Here is a 21,923-nt window from a genome sequence, read left to right on the forward strand (position 1 = left end):
AGGACAGTCTCTAAAATTTTCATCTCCAGCATCATCATGGCATTGCTGTATTTCCTACCTTCCTGCTTGCCAGACTGAGGCCTAAAAATACAGGTTTCCAAAATTAGTAAATGTATTTTAAATATTACAAGGGATTTTTTTCCCCACTGTATTGTCAACAGTTGCTAACTGGCTTTATTCATAGCAAGCAAATAATGTGGGGAAAAAGGGCAAATCCTGTGAAGAATAGCCATTTGAAGAAAAGATAGGTATGCACATGGCTCAACACATGCCTATCCACATGTGGCCAGATAGTTCAGAATTTGATTTGAAAAGAGAGAAGCTGTTCATGTCATTTCTTGTTTGATTAACACATCCAGTGCTATATCTGACAGCAGGGCTTCGAGACCCATCTGCAGTTTTACCCCTTCAATATGCTTGCGAAAAATAGTTTTATTTTCATATTAGCTTATTATTGTCTTAGCAATCGGAATATCCACAGTTAGTGACACATGAGACAGTATGTTTGGAGAGCAGGTTCACAGGAGCAGCTAAGTGGGTTTAGCCCAAGTAATTCATTTAAGCCTGAGAAAAGACTGACTGATAACACTGTAGAGGCATTACAGAAGGCTAGGTGACACTGTCATGAACTTTAAGTTGGAATAATACAGCTGCCTCCAAGAAGATTATTTTTAAGTTCAGGTAGCATGATATTTAGGGGCATACTGTACCTAATGTTTCATGTATGTGCTAACACAGACCAGTTTATTGCAAAAACACATATTGTTTTTGAATGGAATGACAGGAATCAGTTTCATCCACAGCTTTCCAGGCATTGCCTCACATGACCCTTCTGCCATCAGATTTTTGGACATGTTGATATACTTGTAACACTGAAATATAATTACAATGAGCTTCATGAAGTATGTTGCTTTGAAACTGGACTGCGTAAAAGACAATAAGAGTTAATAAAGAGCAGTTTGTAATATTAATCAACCCTACATTTCTCTGTTCATGTGGAACAGATCATATCTTGCCTTGGATAACTGTGCAAAGGCTGGAATTAGATGCAGCAAAAAGAAGGGCAACATAAGGAGACCTGAACATGCTACATCTGCTGGACAAGTTAATTAGAATGAAAAATAAATTGTATGAGACAGTACCGAGTGAGTACGATCCCCAGGAGCAGTTCCTGGAATTGCTCTACATCTTACTATTTGCACTCAGTTGAACTGAGCTATAAATTGACGGGAAAAAAAGGACAATCTTCACAGATGGAAAGGTTCAAATTAACATGTTTTGAAGGATGCCTTGGCAGAATTTGTTGTATTGTAATCAAGAAGATGAAAAAAATTAAAAACCAGAGAAGAGAGGGCTTGAATTTGACCTTCTCAGGCATCTCATCTGGAGAAGAGTTCTCAATCAATGACACGTTGGTACAGACTGGTAACACTAGTTTTTTTGAGATGTTCCCTCACTGGAAGTGCAAGTGGCTGTATAAAGGAGATGAGAATGCTTTATTTAAAGCATTTGTTGATTATTCTTATTTCATTACAAGACAATATTTTCCCCTTTTTCTGTCAACCATGCATTCTTTTGCTAATTAGAAAACAAAGACAGTGTACCATGAACTTACATACAGTACATCTAAAAAAATGCTCTGGCAATAGGAGTTATTTTCTTTTTCTTTCTATTCCTTTCATTCTGTATTTCGATTCTAGTAATTCCAAAACTTTTCATAGTTGAAGAAACAAGGTTTGAAAAGTCTACATAAACATCACAGGTTTAATATTTTTGTATCAACTCTTAATAAATGAGATATTTGAGTGAGAAAGTAATGCTGACAAATATGTGAACTACTTCAAATAGCCACTTTCCTATTGTCACATAAAGGAACATTCCTGCAGCAGAATGTATCTAGGATTGCAATACAGCCAGGAATTCTAGACCAGACCTCCAAAACAAGTTTCTAAATCTAATATGCTGAATTTCCTAATTCTCTCAAAAAAGAAAAACAAAACTGCAAGCTTTAAGAGTAGGACTGCTTTTGCTTCAGAAATATGGCTTGTGAGACAGAACAATTTCATCTGATACTTACTGTAAAGAAAGATCTGAAGACACTTCTAGAAGAAATCTAAGGTGTGAATCAAATATTACTTTTTCATTGTAGAAGATAAAAAATTATAGCCCATATACTAGATTCAATTCTTGAATTGTACATTTTGGGTTGTTTTAAGGAAAAATGTACCCCTCTTAGATGAATGAAATGTTTCTCATGGTCAGAAAACAAGGCACGTAAAAAGAGTAAGAGCTACTTTAAGGTCCTACAGTGGAGACAGCCTTTCTAACCAACAGATAAACTCAGTACCACTGAAAGATGAGGAAAAAACTGTGTGCTCTTTGACAATGAATGGTATACAGAACTTTTTGACAATTTAAAAGACTTTCATGGACTGAAAATAAAGATTGTAATGAGATCACCTTCAGACATTTGCTGACATTTTTACTGCATACATACATCTGAGTACAGACCTATTTTGTGATATGAAACAGAACAAGAACATCTGAAGAGCTGTCTTTTTAATTTCACGGCCCAATTATACTCGGGACAAGAAGTTATATGGGTTAGAGAAAGGTAATTATTCTGACTGGTCAAGTAAAAATGAGAAAGAAAATCATCCAGAGAGTTACAGTTTCAGCTGCAGGTGTTGATTGTGCCAAGTTGATATTACCAAGGCAGCCACAATTTGGTCACCTTCAATCTTTAAGATTTACAGTTTAAAGAGATCTTGAGGGATGCATATAACAAGGCACGAAGCTATGTTAGAGAGGTATCTCCCTGAAAGCCCAGGCTGCCCTCTTCTGGAGTTTATTATCTTGCACATCTAGTGGTCTTGGTTCATGGTCAAGTTACATGAGGAATATCTCACAAACGAAACAATCACCTGACTATAAGGTATTTAATTTTTCATTTGTGTTATCTAACAGAACACCTACTAAACATGTATTCAAATGATCAAGAAAATTACATCTTGGCAGGACAGAGTTACACACAGTAATGACTTCCCTGTGTAACGGAGTAGTCTCACGTTCAGTACAGTAACTTTCTATATTAGTATATGTAATAGCTGACATTACTGATATGCACTCCAACTTGAGGTGAAATGCAATGCTATAAAAGCATAACCATTCATTCTGAATTCAAGAATGCTTCTATGAAGCATTCTTGTTGCAGATAAAGCTGTGAAAACAGGTCACGCTGAAGCTGTATTCACATAGTCTGCCTTACACATACTGGAGTGAAAACAGAGTTTTCATCAACTTGTTGCAGGTTCTTCCACAGCTAAAGTTCAAAATATATAACACAACCTTTATCCTTACATCAGGCAACCTGATATTAAGGTATCTCCTGCCATCCGTGCATGCAACATATGTAGTTTTGTTTACTCTACAAGGTCATCTGATGCCAAAGCTAAAGCACATACTTATCATTATATGACGCCTGTTCTCCAGTTAATTAATTAGAAAATGTTGTCGTGTGCTGTCATTCAGATAATATAGTGCTGTGGTAGAGTTCAGTGATCTTCTACTCGATAGAAATATACTTCTCAAAAATCGGGATCCCTGTTTCAAATCAGGGGATTTAGGGAATTAGCAAACACCAAGAATAAAACTGCAATCACCAAACATAAAAAGGAATTTTCTCTAAGTTATCAGAAGTTACAAGAGCTTGACTGATTCTTTTGGTAGCAGATTATTGAGGTAGAGGTAAAATGATAAAGATTTTAGAAACAGAATAATTAATTTGTTGTATTCATCTCTCATTTTTATCTGAAGGATAATGAATCATTGCAAGTTTTCTGAAGAAAACATAAAAAGCACTGAAATTGAGTAGGGAAATACTAATGCCTTATTTAGATGTCAGTTCTTGATTTAGAAATCCTGTAAAAAGTATTGTGATTGTTTCAAGGAAGGGAACAGAAAACCACTAGCTGCAGTCACTATGAAAATAAGTTCCTTCTGTATATCATTTCTTTCTGGTCAGGCAGAAGACCCTTGACATCAATACGCATGATAAAATAATTCACCGTTTTTTGCTGATGATGTTTTTTTTAAGAAAATAAAATGCGAGACACAGGAATATAATAAAGGAGGAAACAGTCAAATGTGCACAAATTCTCAATTATTATTAAAAGAAACAGTCTTTTAAGGTGCAGATGGTCCACAAATTTTCAGAACAAATTGGTAATTCAGAAGATTATAATCAAGAAATATGATGAACTGTAATTGTTGTCAGTGTAGATCTGGAAAGGGAACAAGGAACCTTTCAGAGAAACAACAGCTAGCTAAAGCAGGAAAAAGCTGTAGCAAAACACAGAACCCTACTTTTACTGCTCCTTGCTGACTATTATTATTCAAAGTTCAGCTTTTAACAACCTAGGTAAGAGACAAGCATCAGTGAATTTTCCATTAGACACAATTTTGATCTGTTCTTTCCAGATTTTGTTATTCTCTTTTCACATTAGTACTTCTTGTCTCTTGTAGAATTAAAGTGCATCATCTATCAGGAAGTAGTCGAAAAGAATTAAATTAGTAAAATAAAGTGTTTTTTTTCATTCAGGCTAAGATTGTGTCTAAGCTGTTATCCTATATTACTAAAATAATTCTACGATACCAGCTGAGAATGGAGGGTGGAATTTAAATTTATTATAATTATTTCATTTACTGATTGTAAATTAATGATTTACTGATGGTAAAACATACTCTTGAAAAACTTGTAGAAGATGATCTGAACTTCAGTCATTTTGCCTTTGTTATTTTTCCTTAGCTTTCTCAGCAGAGATAAGAGAAAATTCAGCTTTCACTCAATCCATAAAGCAAATCATCCACAAATTAGAAACATTTAGTAGTAATAAGCATGAGATTATAGTTCCAATTTCACACAGTTAAATGCAAAAATTAGAAGTTACTGAGTGTAGTCTGTTGTAAATTTAACCAAAGAAGATAAAAGTAAAGCGAATCCAGATACTATTAAGAACTTAACAAGAACTGTGCAACAGCAGAAATCTGGAGAAGTTAAAATCTAATGCCAATGAATGTTCTTTCTATTTTCTTATTTTTGCTTTTAAACATCAAGAAGTATTTAGCATCATTTGACTACCCAGAATAAAACTGTGATCACTGAAGAGAATTTACAGTAGATAAAACCCAATAAAAATAAAAAACACACAAAGCCCTAAAGAATCAAATTACCCCAGATAAATAAAAGATACCATTCAAATTAATTATTTCCAGTTAAGTTTGAAAAGATTTGCTATATCCATGAATATAAACATATTCTTCTAGTTTCAAAGATAATGGCACATTATCTTTGATTATAATATATTATAGTCCACAAAACCAATATGAATAATTCCTGATCATTTAAACTCTTTCTTTATCAAAGCAGATAGAATTTCTCACTCTTATTTCACAACAGTTCTCTAACGATATAGTTTTCCTTTGATCTAGCTATGAAATTAATTATTTTTTAAATCATTGAAAAGTAACAATTTGAGAAGTTTCAAACCCTACCAACAAGCAACGTAGAGGATTCATCTAATTTCAAGATCAATGCTACAGAAGCCAATTGATATGTTTGCATTGAATTTCAACACTTGCATTATTTTTTATTTTGCAGTAACCTACTTCTATTTATATCTTAAATACCGTATCTCTTTAAAATTCCATCTGCAGATCTCATAAACTAGCTATTAAAGATATCTGTTTCAATGCATCAGCTTTCCCAAATACCATACTCTTCTGCTACAAGTTTAGCCTAAATAATCGACTTGCATGTGAAATTTGAAGGGACAAAGCTAAATGCTTGGGTTACCAACAATTTCCCACTCCTGAAGTTTTGATCTGTGAAAAAGAAAATACTTACATCTTTTTTAAAGCATTTTCATGATGTGAATCTCTATTTACAGATAAAACCTTCACCATTATGATGACACTATCACTCTGTTCAACTCTTATCATTTGAGTAAATACACTGAAGTTTTGCTTTACTAAATCCCATTCGCACTGCAGAAACAATCTCAGGTTTCCTAGAAATGTCCCCTTCCTCATCTTTACTGGTGATTGCATAATGAATTCTAATTACATTTTTTCAACTTAAAATTCTTATTAAATTATACGGACCACAAAATGATGAAAATAGATAGCTACAATACCTAAATTCTAGGCAAGTATGTAAAAAAAAGGTTTGATTTATTTAAAATATAATGAGGGGGAACATGTTTTAATAATATTGGTCATGAAATATCAGAGCCCTTTGTGAAGCAGCAGGAAAAAATCAGGCATAATTTTGTGTATTTATGGTAAGTGTATTTCAGTGTCAGAGAAAACAGCAATTCCAGCTTAAACCCAAAGACCTATGGCTTTATAAAGCTTTGTTGACAGGCAAAGTAAAGTGTTTTTTTCTCTATACCTGGAAGTTCTTTCTCTTCGAGACTGTATTCCAGAGGTCCAAAGGAATAATTAGCTGGACTGATTGCAGGAGTAGAAATAAAACTTGCACAGCCAATGGATGAGTTGATTTCAAAATAATCGTGGCTGTGATTCATTCGGTGAAATTCCAGAGAAGATACTATGGATGTACGTTGCTTGGGCTACAAGAGAAACAAAAGTTTGGCATGAAAAAATCGAAACTTTTTGTATCATTTTCATTACTTAACATTTCACAAATCTAGATAGGGTTTCACTCTTTTTACCGTTTTTATTTGGCTCAAAGGTTATACTAGTAAAAATCATTCCATGTGACAAGCTGTGTAGAGATAATTTCCTTCCAAAATTTCAATTAATCTTCATTAGCAAAAATGCATGTCTTCATTCTAATCAATTTAATTCAACATAAAGTAGGCTTTTACGTTCTTGCATATAATAATTGCAATCATCTTTTGATAAGAAAGGGAACTCTTCACCAGCTGCATTGCTGGGTACATCTTGCAAAACAATTAGCCTGCTGATGCCTGTATAATGAAATTTACTAAATAATACCAAGCACTCATCAGTCAAAAGCAACCCTCTGCTGTTTATTCCATTTATGAATACGCCTTAAATATTCAAAGACTGAAATGTCTAAAAGCTTAGGGGAACAGTGTCAGCCTCAAAAACAAGCATGAAAATCAAACTTTCTTCATGAGTTTTCATGGAACAGTGTGAAAACTTGGTACTACCTTATATCAAACATTTACTTTTGAAGTGAACTTCTGAACAAACCCCGCTTAACGGTTTGGCTTTGGATTGCAGAGTAGCTTCAGAGCACGAGAAACTCACTTCTTTCACGTGGATCTACACCATAAGTTGTAGAAATTAAATCTATATAGTGTGATCATCAGGTCAGCAACAACTTTTTCACTACACAGTCCTGTTCCTGTTACGCTGCACTACTTATTACTACAGACATAACCTTAGTGCTCGATATCATGGGTTATAAGCCACAGACCACTGCTGTTTTGCAATGTCACGCTAAATAGTCTGTTGCACCACTCATCTAGCTTCAGATTCAAAATACCTTGACCCCACGATGCTCCTTGCCACTTCAGGACTAATGACCTGAAACATAAAACATCTCCAAAAGAGAGAAAGCCCTGCATCCAGGTTTATTGCTGTCTATGTACTTATTTCACAACAGTGAAAAACTTTTCAGGAACTTCTGCCTTAAATAACTAAAGCTGGAAAAAGTAAGTAGCAAAAAAGAGAGTAAAAGGTGCTTTATCTCTTCTTATTCTAGCACGTCAAGCTTAACAAGTCAGAATATTTGTAAAGGTCAAGAATTTTATACTTATTACTGCCAAGACCAAATTATTGCCTTTGAGAGCAATAAGATCTTTCTTGGACCATGAAGCTATTCACCGTCTCTTACTTAGAACTAGCTGTTAAAATATAGTCTATCCCAGCGGATTAATTTTCAAATTTTTTTGTGGTCTATTTAATATTTAGGTTACAAGTCTTGCAATGTTTGTGTTACAAATACCAAACCAGACTGTTTTCAGTAAAAATTCACTCTTTCTATAGGAATGTCAGAAAAAAAAATCAGATAGACTTAGGTCTATATAATGGATTATTTCTTAAAGTTGTGGTGGGCATCATGTGAATTAACTGTGTCCTGTTGGGCATTCATCTGGAACTCATCTATGGTCTATCAAGGGGATTTACTTACTTTAATAATTAAAACCAGTTTCTGCTTTAAAAGGTAGACTCCTAAGTTTAGTAATTTCATGAGAGAGTTCAGTGAACAGGGACAGACTTCAATATCAAACAGTCTGGTTGAAAGTCATTGTTTGGGACCTGAGCCAAAACCACTCTGATCAAACCAAAAACATTCACGTGTATTTAAACCTAAATGGCACACTTTTGCTAGACAACAGATTCATGAATGACCTAATTATTTCTAAAACTGAAAAAGATATCCAGTCATTTAGAAGCATGTTTCTGGCCCTTTCCCAAGCAATGGTGTCTTTGCAGATTGGCAGGACTTAACTCCTGAGATGAAAAGGGACCACTTCAATTAACATGATGTGTGATATTCCTCATTATGCTTTAGCTGAGACAGTTTCTACCTAAATGGGCAGCTAGAATGGTCCAGCTCTGTTTTCCAAAGCAGTTTCAAAAGCAACTGCTCTGGCCTTTATCTAGTAAGGTCTCCAGCCACTGCTTTGACTGTGTGCCCCTTTCTTGAAGCTAGAATAGAAGCATCTGATACCCAATTTGGTCTTTTCCTATTAAGGCTGATAGTTGTTTGACTACACCTAAGTGTAGTATTACAAGCTACTCTAATATCTTTTAAAAGTTCCACAAAAAAAATCTGTGAGGTCTTGATGGATGGAGGGAGAAGGGGAAGTAGGTAAACAAAACACCAAAAAACCACCAAGTTGTTCTGAAGTTTCTTTTACAGATCAGTTTAGTTTACAAATGCTCACAGGTTGTAAAAGTGTGTCTCTCAACAAAAAACTATTATTTTCTCTGGGGACAAGGGCTAGTAATAAAAAATAATTCTAGACTGATTTTCAAAGACAATCATGGAAGCTAGAAATATATTTTATGTTTGTTGTGCTAAAATGCAACCATCTGCTGACTTGGGTGATACAAAATAGTTTCTATATAATTTCTTGGGCATTATTATTATTAATTCAGAGAAACATATTTCAGTTGCATACGTCTTTCCAATCTAAGGATTCTGAACAGAATCTCACTCAGCCTCTGCTACTCTACAGCATTACACTTCTGCTATGTTGCTTAGAGTTAACAAGGTCTATCTGTCAATATGTGCCAATAATTCTTCTACATAATTACACCAGAATCTAGCATCTGAACTTTTATAGCTAACTAGAGGAGCCTTTTGAACCTTTGCTTGGTCCTGTAAAATGTTATGCTGTTAAAGTACACTAATTGTTCACAAATATATGCTAAGAGACTCAGTAAACCAGTATGCGTTGATTGCATCCCTCTCCTGCTATCTCTCTGAAGTACCATTTGCACAAAAAAAAAGTAGTAGAAATGTAGGATTAAATTCCATTCCAGATTTAGATAACTAAATTTACAGCATAGCTATTTACATCTACACTAGTTATTTAAGCTCCTATAAGAGTCAATTGAGATCTAGTCGACAAAATCAATAGAGTCCAGTGAACACTTTGGCTCACTCCAGCCACCTTGGTACTAAATCACTTGCCTTAATGCAGGTATCTACCATCACTGCAGATTCCCTGTGACATCCCACCTGGCATCCAGCTGCCATTCAGAAGAGTGCAGGTCTCCCCTATGTTTGCTCTGTATCATACTAGACAGCCTCCATGTACACTTCAAAGACAACTTTACAGCAACTCAAATGACATTAGATTCCTATTTTTAGGTAACTGAATTCAATCCTGCATTTGTACTAAGCATGATAGGAGATTAGATTTCTAAATCAGAGAGATATTCTTATATATCGAAATGAAAGCACAGGGTTTTTAGTCCCACATTGAATCACACCTCCCTCTAGCTCACATCTAGACATACTCTAGAAACCTTCCTTCTTTAGAATCTCAAGTCAAATTCCAGCCGTACCGGCAGAAGCCTTGGTTTCATGGATTGCATCTGCCAAAGCCACCCTTTAACTACATTTACCAAGAACTCGAGATAGATTCTGAAAAATTCTAAGAAGATTATTTACTGTATGGAATACCATAACTTACTCAGGGGTCCAGATCTCCTAGTGGAGATCTGTACAAACACAAAACTCTGTCCCAAAGAGATGATGTTTAATTCATTCTTTATAGCCAGCTTTGTCAGTCATTACATGCCTTCTTTGTACTATTCAAAAAGTCTGGACATGCTTAGATAACCCTTGTGAAACTGCAGCATACTTACGGCTTAACTTCACCCCAATACATGTGCTACACAGCTGCATGCAAATTCGTCCTTAAGTAGATTTTTATTCATTACAATCATGTGTTTAATTTATTTGTTACATTTAAATCTCTTTAATGACTCACATTTACTTTCAAGACTTTTCTTCACAACTATTATTTCAATTGTCATAATACCAAGCTAGAAAACTCTTGAGTATCCTAAAACAGCATACCAGATCAGGCTAATGAAGAAACCCTATCAATGCAAAAGCAAAAATGTACCAATACAAATCTTTAAAGGTATTGCAAGAACAAGATTTAAATAACCTTCAAATCAGGTCTAATAAGAAGAATATTTTCTTGTTCTGTAGTGAACATATATCAATGAAAGATACCACCCTGAAACTGCAAAAACAGGAAAGGCATCAAAATACACATACTGAATTGTCTGTCTATTAAAAAGACAAGTAAGGATTTAATGCTTCCATGAATGAAATTTGCACATAATGCTACAGTGACTGGCATGTAACACTATGAACATGGAAGGGATCATTCAAATATTTCTTACAACATTTTGCAGAGGGAGTAGGGCAAAATTCCTTTCTCAATTTGATAAAATATTTCTCCAGCTTTTGACTTCACCTTCTTTTATCTTTCGGATTTGCGTACATAGCACTATCACAGCCTTAAAAAAATTAATGTTCACAACACTCTCTACTGTGGCAAAGCTATTTGCCCCATTTTACAGATGCTGAACTAGGGTATAGAGCTTTCCCAGGGGATAAATGTGTGGTTTGTTAAATCACTGAGAATGAACAAGCCTAAGGAAATCTGCATTTGGCAAATGCTACCAAATTCCAGCTGCCCTACATAATGTAAAAACTGGTTTCAGTTGCCTTATACCATGCAGAAAATGTATGATAGAATAGAGAACTGAACACACATTCTCAAATTTTTGCTAGCACATAAAATACAGACTTACCAAAACAAGCAAGTCTCTTCCTCCAGGTTCATCTCACATATATAATACAGTATGAGTGTAGTCACATGGTCACATAAATCTTGCATTTTGGTACCTGCCCAGATGATTCCATTCTTTCCATTCTCTGATCGACTCACTCCTACTTCAGAAATTTTCCATTCACCAGCTTCCTTCCTTCTAAAATCCCATTTTCTTTCTATGTTCTCATTTCCCCTTTCATAGGGTCACAGAATGGGTTGAGTTGGAAGGGGTCTTTAAAGGTCATTAGTCCAATCTGACCTTGAACACTTCCAGGGATGGGGCATCCACAACCCCTATGGGCACCTCTCTTGTGACATTTCCTCCATAACTACCTATGTTACTCTAAAACACCCTTCACAGTATCCTTCCTGATTTCAGTTCTACTTGGTCTTCCAAAACTTGGTTCTCTGCTTTCTCTGTGGTTTTGTCATCAAGATCCCTCAAACAAACTCCCAAATGGTACTATCTCACACTGACCTTATCAGTCCCTATATCCCTCATTGTCCTTCAATGCATCCAATTCTAGCCTCTGTCCTCCATTTCAAATACAACTTTCACATCACTTTTATGGTTTCTGTCTTCTGTCTCAACATCCCAGCATACTATCTCTATTTTCCTCATGTACACTTACATAAATGCCCAAAACATTCATAATTTTCTTGGTAAAATACAGTCCGTGACAAGACAGGCTTCTTTGTTTACTACTGCCTCCAGTACCTCAGTTTGATTTGCAGACATCATCAGGCCTGATACATTCTCATCAGTCAATGCTGCTGCCAAGAATTATTTGATTTATAGGATCTGAACTAAGGTGATCAAGTACCCTTGAAATTGCAAAAACTGGAGATTACAATGCATCTGGGTTTGATTCATCTATGTCACCTAGAAGTGAAAGACTATCTCGAATTATTACTAGAATACTGAATCAATTATTCTGTCAAGCCTCAAAATACCATTTTAAACAAGCTGAAGACACACTGTCTTTTTAATAAGGTAATATAATTTTCTCTTTTTTCATTTCACAGAACCTTATCTTAAATTATGACAAAAATTAAAAATAAAATACAAGCAGTTTCAGTACCCATCTTGTTTTTACTTCCCAACATCTTAATTTAGTTTAAAAGTAGAAAGCAGAAATTACACAGAGGCTGTCAACTAATATATCTCAAGCAGCCATACCAGGGAGTTCACAGGATCATGGCGGGGAGAAAAAAAAAAAGAAAAAGGGAAAAAAATGCTTTAACTGGTTTTTAACTGTAGATCCTTTTCAACACTAAGAGCATTATGTGTTCTGCAATTTTTAATGGCATCATAGTGTCAAAGTCCTAGAAAGTTCTGTTTGACTGACTTTTAATTTAGAGACAGACACCACTTGCATCCTGCATGAGCAGCAAGTGCATACTTTTTTATAGTAATCTCATGGTCCATCAGCACATTTTGATCATTCCACTGCCAGTGACGTGTTCAAGAATGGCACAGACTCAGCTTTTTTCTGTAGCCTGTGGTTAGGAAGTCATGCTGTGTGACTCCAGGCACCATACAGACATAGCACTTTCTGTTTTCCTCTGTGTGTGATACCCAGCCCCTGCCTTAGGAGCCCTCCACCGGAGTATGTAATTAAACGTCAGAGGGTTGCTGCCTCCTTCTACCTGTGGTCTTATCTCAGATGACAAATCAGACTGGAAATAAATACAGGAAAAAGCTGATCTACCCCCAGTTTCCATTTTCCTTGCCTTCTACTTTTATTTCAATTGCAACCATATTGCAGCTGTGGGTTGTGAAGAGTAGCAGTCTTGAATGCTAAAAACTGCAACACTTTTGTAGAGGTTTCCCTCCTTGACAGATGTGACCAGATTTTGAAGATACACCACTATACCTATCCTGGGAAAAAGTTGGTTGAAATGAGCTTCAAATTTCAAGAGATAAATTTGATAAATAAGAAGAATGTCTCAGCTACTAAAATTTCCTAAGATTCAAAGATTAAAAAAAGAAGTGTTGTTTTGCCTGAAACAGTTGGAAAAAGGATGTAAGGCCATTTTCTTCAAAAAAGCTCAGCTTCTAGTTGTAACACCCTATTTTGACCTGCAGATTATGAAAATTGCTTATATCATATTTTTATACCACAAATTTTGAAGGGCCAAGTTGATGGCTGCTTTTTTAAGCTGCATGCTACAGAGAACATGCAAGTGTGAAAATGGGTTGTATTTTCAGATGATGATAAAGGATTAGTGAATAACTAAGGTGCTCAGTACCATCCCATACTACACAGAAACAAAGGAAAGTGCTAAGTATCTGGCGAGATAACCATGAAGGCATTATAGGTAAGGCTTTAATCTTCCAAATTCTGAGTGTGTTACTATTTTCAAGCATTATGTGTAATAGGGCAGGGCAACTGGTATGGATTTGTTCACACTCCTACCATTAAACTTCATTAGGTGTCAGAGAAGGGTCTTTAAAGCAGAAATACCTACTGGGAATGGTGCTTGGTCCATTCAAATCCCAAATCAGGCCCAACAGCAGAAACGTTTGGAGAAAGAGAAGGGCATAGGACCAAAATTATACCCAGGACCGTGTCAACAATTAAACAGTGTAGATGACAACCTTACAGAGCTAAAAGCCCATTTTACTAGTGTTGTATGCAACTTTCAGTATCTGAACTATCTTTATGCTCAATATTTCACCTGGTCTGTTTTAAGTTCAGATAGGAAAAATGTTCTGTTCTGCATATGACTTGTGTTTATATTGAATCAGGAATCACAGCCTAGAGAATCTCTCCAGGTAAGCCACCAACTTCAACTAAGGAAGACATATGCATGTACAAGTGATACTCTAAAAACTTAACACTCTTCACAGTAGAGTGTTATTCTGCTTTAATTTATACTTGTGTTTTAGCATCCTGTTGAACCTGTAATTAAATGCACTCACACACACTGCTGTTTTCATTAGTACTGTGTACTGGGTAGATGTGTTTATGTTTTCATATTATCTCAGCTCCAATTAAAGTAATCTAAATAGAATTATATTTTACAGTTACTTGTCAAAGGAGATCTCTTACAATGCATCTCTTTAACAATATTTTGTTTAATGTTGTTATTAAGTAGTCACAAAGTATCCATTATGCTCTAAGGATTTTTTTTTTCCTAATATTCTCCTCTGGAGCTGTTACATGTCTTCTACAAATTAATTCTGTGGTAAAATGGGTGAGTGGGGGGTGTGGGAGTGTGTGTGGGGTGTGTGTGCTTAGGAATCAGTCCTGCGAGACAATTACAATCACAACCTGTTTTTTGTATTTGGTACTCAGTATTCCAGAATAAAATAATTTCCTAATGCCTGTCCTATTTTCAGTCATGTAGAGATGAATTGCTAACCACATCTTAATGGCACTGACAGTATACCTCTAACTTTGCTTTGCTCTCCTTTTTAAAGGGCTATTTAGGAGCTTTATATATCTGTTTCTTTGTTTATTTATTTCGACATCATTAGAATGAGAATACATCGAACTGTGTGCAGTAGATTTGTACAGACATTCTCTGTCACATAGACAGAGAATATTTTGAAATACATTTCAATACCTATAATCAAGGACACTGACTGCTGCTAACTACCTTAATGTGTCTACAGCCTAACAGATACATGCAACCTTGGAAACACTATGAAATCCAGAAAAAACATTCCAGACCAGGCACACAAAGGATGAGGACCAAAACTACTCACCTGTGGACTGTAGAATACATCTTTACTTTGGTGGGTTTGGGGAATGCTCAGCACCCTCCAGAACTTCATTAAAGCACGTACACAGGGTTGGCTTTTACCTTGGATATGATGGGTTTGATCCTCCAAAAATCATTACTCTCAGTAAAGATTCTTAAAATCTTATTTACCTGTTGTGCTAAGCATGGACACTGCACATGGTTGCACAAAGTCCAGCACCAAAACACAGCAGAAAAAGAAGTGTGCACCCGAAGAGGAAGCACAGTGTGCCCACTCAGCATTTCTCCATGGTCATTTTCCTGGCTATTCCCTGCCTGGCTGAGCACATGTAACAGGAGCTCAGCACAAAAAGCACTTCATAGGAGAAAGAAGGTCCTTGCACCCCAGCTGTCCTGTGATCTCATTCAATAAGTGAGAGAATTTATTGCATAACTGTGTTCACCAGTCCTCCTTTTTATGATAAAATGTAACAAAACAGATTTTTTTTGTGGGTTGCAAAACAAGTACAGTAGATACAACAATGAGTTCTCACTTTCTTGTGCACAGGTGCAACAGCTGGCAGAGACAGGGATGTGCCAATTCAAGCTGAGTGTTAAAAGGCATGCATTTCATATGTGAACAAGTAAGGATACTGCAATAAGGTCCCAGCATGGGGGAGAAACCAGGTGGAAATAGTTTCACTGTTTCACCATGGGGATATAGTGACACTAATCCACTCAAAAATCCTGTTTACGGAACCATTAGTTCTGAAAATCTATTTTCTGGAACTGTGACTTTCCAGAGCTTCCTCTAAGATGATTTGTTTGTTTGTTTGTGTTCAAATTCCTGCACCTATCTGGAAAAAAAAATTATATATAATTTCATTGAATGTAAATTACTACCACTTTTTAAGTCAACCAGAGAGGCTCTGGAGCACATATCTCCTAACAGCTGGTCTGTCCATTTATGTCCAGGCTGATACAGGCATTGGAATCTCATGGTCCCTGTATTTCCTTATGCCTAGATGAAGCAGGTGAGAAGTCAGAATTCGGTTTTACGAGAATTGGCCCAATACCCACAAGTGAATAGCACCAGCAAAAGAAAGAGTCTCTTAGGGAAAAAAAGTTGTCTTCCTTCCTCTATGGATATAGCTTATTTGTTCAAATGGAGCTGAACAAGTAAATAAGTAAGGAGAATCTCACTAAATTGAGTAGCTAATACAAAAAATACATGAAGCATCACAAGTAGCCCAACTTTGTTCAGGTTTCATCCAAACTGAGAGCTAGAGGAACTGTGATAGAACAAGTTCAATTTTACTATCACTTACTAAAATTCCAGTCTGATAAGTTATATTTGACTATATGTACTAACGTAACTGAGTTAAAATTTGAGAGAGACTTTACCTACCTGGTCTCCTACCACATCTCATTTTTGATCCCATGTGCTGTTAGTATACTCCACAGAGGCATGTATCTTTAACCTGAAAGTGTATTATTTTCTCAAAGTCTTCACTAACTAGCAATTCACCAGTTAAAAACTTAGTAAGTCTTGTCTGGACAATCCAGAAAAAAAAGATCAAGCAATTAAAAACCTGAGCTACATTCTGTTTGCTTTTCCTCTGCATACATGCAACTTTTCAACAAACCCTTCTTTTTAGAGACTCACCATGGGAAAATTTGAAAATAAGAAATATATTTGCAAAATGCTAGAGCAGAAGTACAAGCCTTAGCTATGATGCACAACTAAAAGAGTACACAGATCCCTCAAATACTGTTAAATACTGTGCCATTTTCAGGACTGAAGGTAGTACAGGTGGGTGCACAGTGGCACTGAACCTAATACTGCTTCTGAGAACTCAGTTAGTATCCCTCCAGAGTACTGCACTGTGCCAGTGCACTGCATTTCCATTAAAATGCCTTCAGTTTTAGTAATATTACACTGAATTGAATAGTTGAGACATATCCAAAGAGAGTTTAAAATAGATTGTAGAGAGCAAGGGGATCTCATAAGGGACAGGCAGTGGGTCACAACAAATTGCAGGTTTCTCATCTCAAAATTAATCATAATTAATTGAAGAAAGGATAAATTTTCAGAAAAGTGAGTGAAAGGTTGGGGGAAAGTAGAAATTCCCAGCCATGTCTTGGGATACCATGTATTTTTATATAAGAAGGGAATAATTAGGGTCAGGTTAAGAGAGAACTAGAAAGAAAATGAAAAAACAAGTTTTGAGTCCGCTCTGAGGAATCTCTTAACATCCATGATCCACCCTTTGTGTATGAGATTGTTCCTGTCTCACACTTCCCAGCTGTGGTACTTTCACCCTGTAGGTTGTCAGTGCAGTATCACAGCCTCCTTCCTCTTCAGGGACCCCATGAAGCACGTGTAGCTGACAGAGGCCCCCACAAGATGCACTTGGTCTGTGAGGAGAGGGCACTGCGCTGTGCTAAACCCCATATTCATACAAGCATCTTCAAAATCTGTCATGTGCTAAAGCCTGTATATATGCCCTGCCATCACATGAGTTGGCACACACTCCTAGAAGGAAAAGGCCAAAGAGATAGAATGTTCCCCACCTCTGCCTTCAAACTTCAGAATTCTCTTTTTCCGCTCTCTGCCACCACCTGTCTTCACCAGACTGGTGGGAGGAAAGAATCTTTGTTTTTTTCTGCTGTTAGTTCACAGAATCAATTAGGTTGGAAAAGACCTCCGAGATCATTGAGTCCAACCTATGACCGAACACCAGGATGTTGACTAGACCATGGCACTAAGTGCCATGTACAGTCTTTCCTTAAACACCTTCACAGATGGTCTGATTTTACCAGACATCTCCATCACCTCCCTGGACAGTCCATTCCAATGTCTAATCACCCCTTCTGTCAAGAAATTCTTCCTAATGTCCAATCTAAACCTTTCCTGGTTACAGCTTAAGACTATGTCCTCTTGTCTTGGTTACACAGAAACACAGTGTCTCTCCTCATGGCTAGTAAACCATTACATGTACAACTCTTCAGGAAAGATAAGGTTATAAATTAAAATAAAAATAAGGGTTGAAAGGTCAGACTTCCCTGGCAGTTTCATCCAAGCTGCCAAAGCCTGCCTAGTGCAAAACTGGCTGCTGAAGAGTTTCCCATTCTGCCTTTCACTGGCACTTTCCTGTGCTGGATTTGCTGGACATGAAATGGGAAAGGAATGACAGCTGTTTTGGACATTTATATTATCCCTGGCTTAGATCTGTTCAAAATCTATTTATTTTGCTAGAAAAATGCAAAGAGGCCCTGGCAGCCAACAGAAAATTAATTATTTTGCATACATTGTGTAACACTATTCATTAGTTTTACATGAGTGGTGAGAGGTCAGTCAGGAATAGAATCCCATTGTGCTAACCTTCAAAGAGCTTGCCATGTAATTGAATGGAATAAAGGAATTAAATATGCAGGCAGAATTAACACTAGCGGTTAGCAAACAGCACATTGCAAATATCTACAACTTCTTTGTCTAAATTCTGGAGTTGAGATCTTGGGGGAAGGTGATCAGACAAGCAACAAAAACAAAAACAAAGAAGAATACTGAGGGGATGTGGATTAAACACATGCAGAAAGGAGAAGTATAGTGGTATCTGAATGCTACAGTGTATCCAACTTCTCGTGTATTAGCACACAAACTTACAACATATATTATGCACCAGTCTACATGTGCCTTTCTGCTGTTTTCTGTATAGAAAGCATGCCATATATAGGGCCACATAAGAGACATTTTAGAAAATGTGGTAAAGTTCTGACCATATATATCACACAGCTCGCTTTTGTTCTGCAAAACGATGAGAACACTGGGAGTCAGTATGGTATGATTTAAATTTGAAAATAGCTCCCCAGAATCTGCCGAATACATTCAGAGTTAACTAGCAGGAGAACATCACCATTCAGTGTTCTGGGTCCATCTGTTGGCAATATCATGATGGAAACAGCTTTTTAAATGCTATTTTCAATAAGCTCTCACACAACAGCTTGTTCCAACAATATTCCAATACCTTTCTGTTTGTTTGCTATAAAAAACAGCTCAGAGGGAAGGAGGTATTTCAGTACTATACTGATGTAGGGTGGGAGGGACAGAGACACTACAGGAACAAGGAAAGTGAGAAACAACTATAAAAAGAAAAAAGGAGAAGAAACTGTTATTTTAGACCTCCTGCGATCTAGATTTAAACCAGAATGTGGAACCCAAACTACAGTAGTGTCAAGAGAGGGACGGTCTGCACCCACCAGTCACTACAATTATTGTGCAGTGACAGTGTCAGCCATAGAAAACTCAGGGGCTCCTAGACACAAATGGCTAGTACACCTAGTGATTGATTACCTTCAACTCTGCAAGACTTGCTGAACTGTGTGCTCCAGTGAGTACTGAAAGGAAGATTCACCTCCAACATTGTAACAGTTGTGTGGTACCAAAACAATCTGTCCTATATAATTCTTCTGAAAATATCATGTATCCGTCAGCTTACTTCTCAAGTAAAACAAATGCCAGGGACATGCTGATGATACATCACTAGCATCAGAGTGGTTTAGTTGCAGCTCAGTAATAAAGAAGAGATGGCTGCATTTGAACCCAGTAATTGGTAGGAGAGGAACAGAAGTTCTTTTGGTTCACACCAAAAAGTTTCACAATTATTCAATTAATCATGCAGTTGTCACAGCTAGCTTTGGCACACCTAATATCACAGCTTTTTAAACAAGGAACTAGATCATCCCAAGGTTTCTTCTGACCTATGTTATCCCATGATCCTGTGGTTCTAAAATGAACTGCTCTGTGTTAATTACCTCTATACCACCAAATCAAGGCCTACAATGTATTTCTTGTAAAGTTTTTATTTTTAAAGGCTGTAGTCCTTCAAGAATCATAAGGAGCACTCAAGTTTCCAACAAATTATGCATCTTGTTTCCCAAACAGTATTAGAAATATGGATAGTTGGGAAGGATGAAAGTTGAGAAAAAATACTATATAGGAAGGTAAACTAAAGAAGCTATGAAACATTGTAAGTTTATGTAAACGGAGATGCAGAAAGAGGAAAGTAAACCTGAAAAAGCCATATGGAATTAATAGTGATAAGATCAGAACATATACTGGAAAGAAAACTAATAGTATGTAAAATTACAAAATATTGCATAAGGACTTCATAATTAGTGCTACAAGAAAAATGTACTGCTAGCTCTCTGTACATTCGGGTTCATTCATAAAATATTTTATCTTCTCCTGCTATCAAGATTGCTTCTTAAATACAAAACATATTTTGTGCTCTGTTTATCTGTCTTTGGTCTACTTGCATGCGTAAAGCAATAACACCCTCTTAGAACGCATGCATCATAGCCTGCTATTAAAACAAAAATTACAGCTAATGAGAGGATGCTTATGGTGAGCACCTACCTGAGGACGTATAACTTTCACTATGTTTTTAAGTGCAGTGTCTGGTGATGGAGGAGAGCAGTCAGGTGTTGGGCCTGTAGAGCTGTTTCTATGGTTACCAGATCCTGGTGCGGTAATTGCTACCTGAGGTGCATTATCTGTGAACAAAAATAAAATTTATGTGAACTTACAAATACTTCATACGTTTTAAAATAAAAAGTAATTTTGAAAACAGAACACTGTTTCAACTTACAAAACCTATTATAATTTAAATATATTTGCTAAGGAATATATTGCATCTCTACACTTATTTTGTCAATGCATACATTCATTCTATGTTAAGGCAAGATACACCATTCTCTCAGTACCTAAACAAAATGAAGTAGAAACTAAGCACAAATATTTTACTTCCATTACCTTGCATTAGCAACTCTGAATCCAAGTACTATCACAACAGGGGTGACTTGAAAGGGAAATTTATAATGCAACTCCTACCTCATCCTGCTAAATCATAACACATAGAACCCAGTCCAACATGTTATATAACAACAGCTTTCCTGAACATTGTGATCAGAGTAACTGACCAGCAAATATTAATTACATGAAAATATACTCAGTTTCTCAATTAAAATTTGCATCCTCCATAGAGCACTGCACTGCACTGCACTAGCTACCTTTCCAACAGTATCTCAGCTAGAGAACGTACAGATGGCTTAAAAATGTCTACAAACATGTGCATGTACATGGAAAAGTGCTGTCTGGACATATTTTGCTCTTAGCATTTTATGGCACTGTGAAGGACCATTAAGAGGACTTAAAATATCATTCTTACCTTCTCTAAATGTTCTTAGTGCTTTTTGATCAATGTAAAGTTAGTGAAAATTAGATCATAGTATAGAGAGGACTACGAAATAGCTACGAAATAGCTGTGATTGTAGCTGAGCACCAGAATGACTTAGCAGGAGGCCAAAAACTCCACATTACTTCATGCCTTTAGATTTGTATCAGTAAAGAAATGCTTTAGTTCAGATTCTGGGGAAAATGCCATTGCCTGTGCATGGCTATGTTGGTCTTTACAGTGTCTGTAAATTTATCAATTACCTTTCTTTGTCAATCACAAAGACATGTGCTCATGCTCCTAAATGTACTGTAACAGCTGTGGCTCTGCTTTAAGACAATGATTACATTCAAATCTTATGTGTGTGGGCCTCAACTGACAACCTGCAGAGTTCACAGAAGAAAGGTAATTTACTTGTGATTGCAATGGTTCTCCAACATGTGCTTCCACTCTGTGGACAAATCATCTCCAGAAGAACCCAAACACCAATAAGCAAAAGCAGTTCTCTTAAGCTGGAGAATTTTTGCCTGACCAACTTCTGCAGGTACACACATAAGCTCTTCCATCTGCACAAGTCAGAAACACCTCTGCGAAAGCCGTGACAGAAGCTTCTCCCTACTACCTGAAAGAATTCTTG

The 21,923-nt window shown here is 36.5% G+C and overlaps 1 protein-coding gene across 10 annotated transcripts in view; it reads right to left on the minus strand.

Annotated features, from left to right (window-relative positions):
* The window catches only part of ANKS1B (ankyrin repeat and sterile alpha motif domain containing 1B), a 414,822-nt gene that overhangs the window by 251,666 nt on the left and 141,233 nt on the right, over positions 1-21,923 (minus strand). For all 10 annotated transcript variants that reach the window (XM_051784790.1, XM_051784791.1, XM_051784788.1 and 7 more), the window contains 2 exons: positions 20,470-20,606; positions 6,452-6,632 (listed from right to left, as the gene is read on the minus strand). In XM_051784790.1, coding sequence (XP_051640750.1) covers positions 6,452-6,632; positions 20,470-20,606 — 318 coding nt within the window. The remainder of the gene's footprint in view (positions 1-6,451; positions 6,633-20,469; positions 20,607-21,923) is intronic.

The sequence above is a fragment of the Manacus candei genome, unplaced genomic scaffold (genome assembly GCF_025592945.1).
Source record: "Manacus candei isolate 608988 ecotype Guabito, Panama unplaced genomic scaffold, ASM2559294v1 h1tg000018l, whole genome shotgun sequence".
In the NCBI taxonomy this organism is placed as follows: Eukaryota; Metazoa; Chordata; class Aves; order Passeriformes; family Pipridae; genus Manacus; species Manacus candei.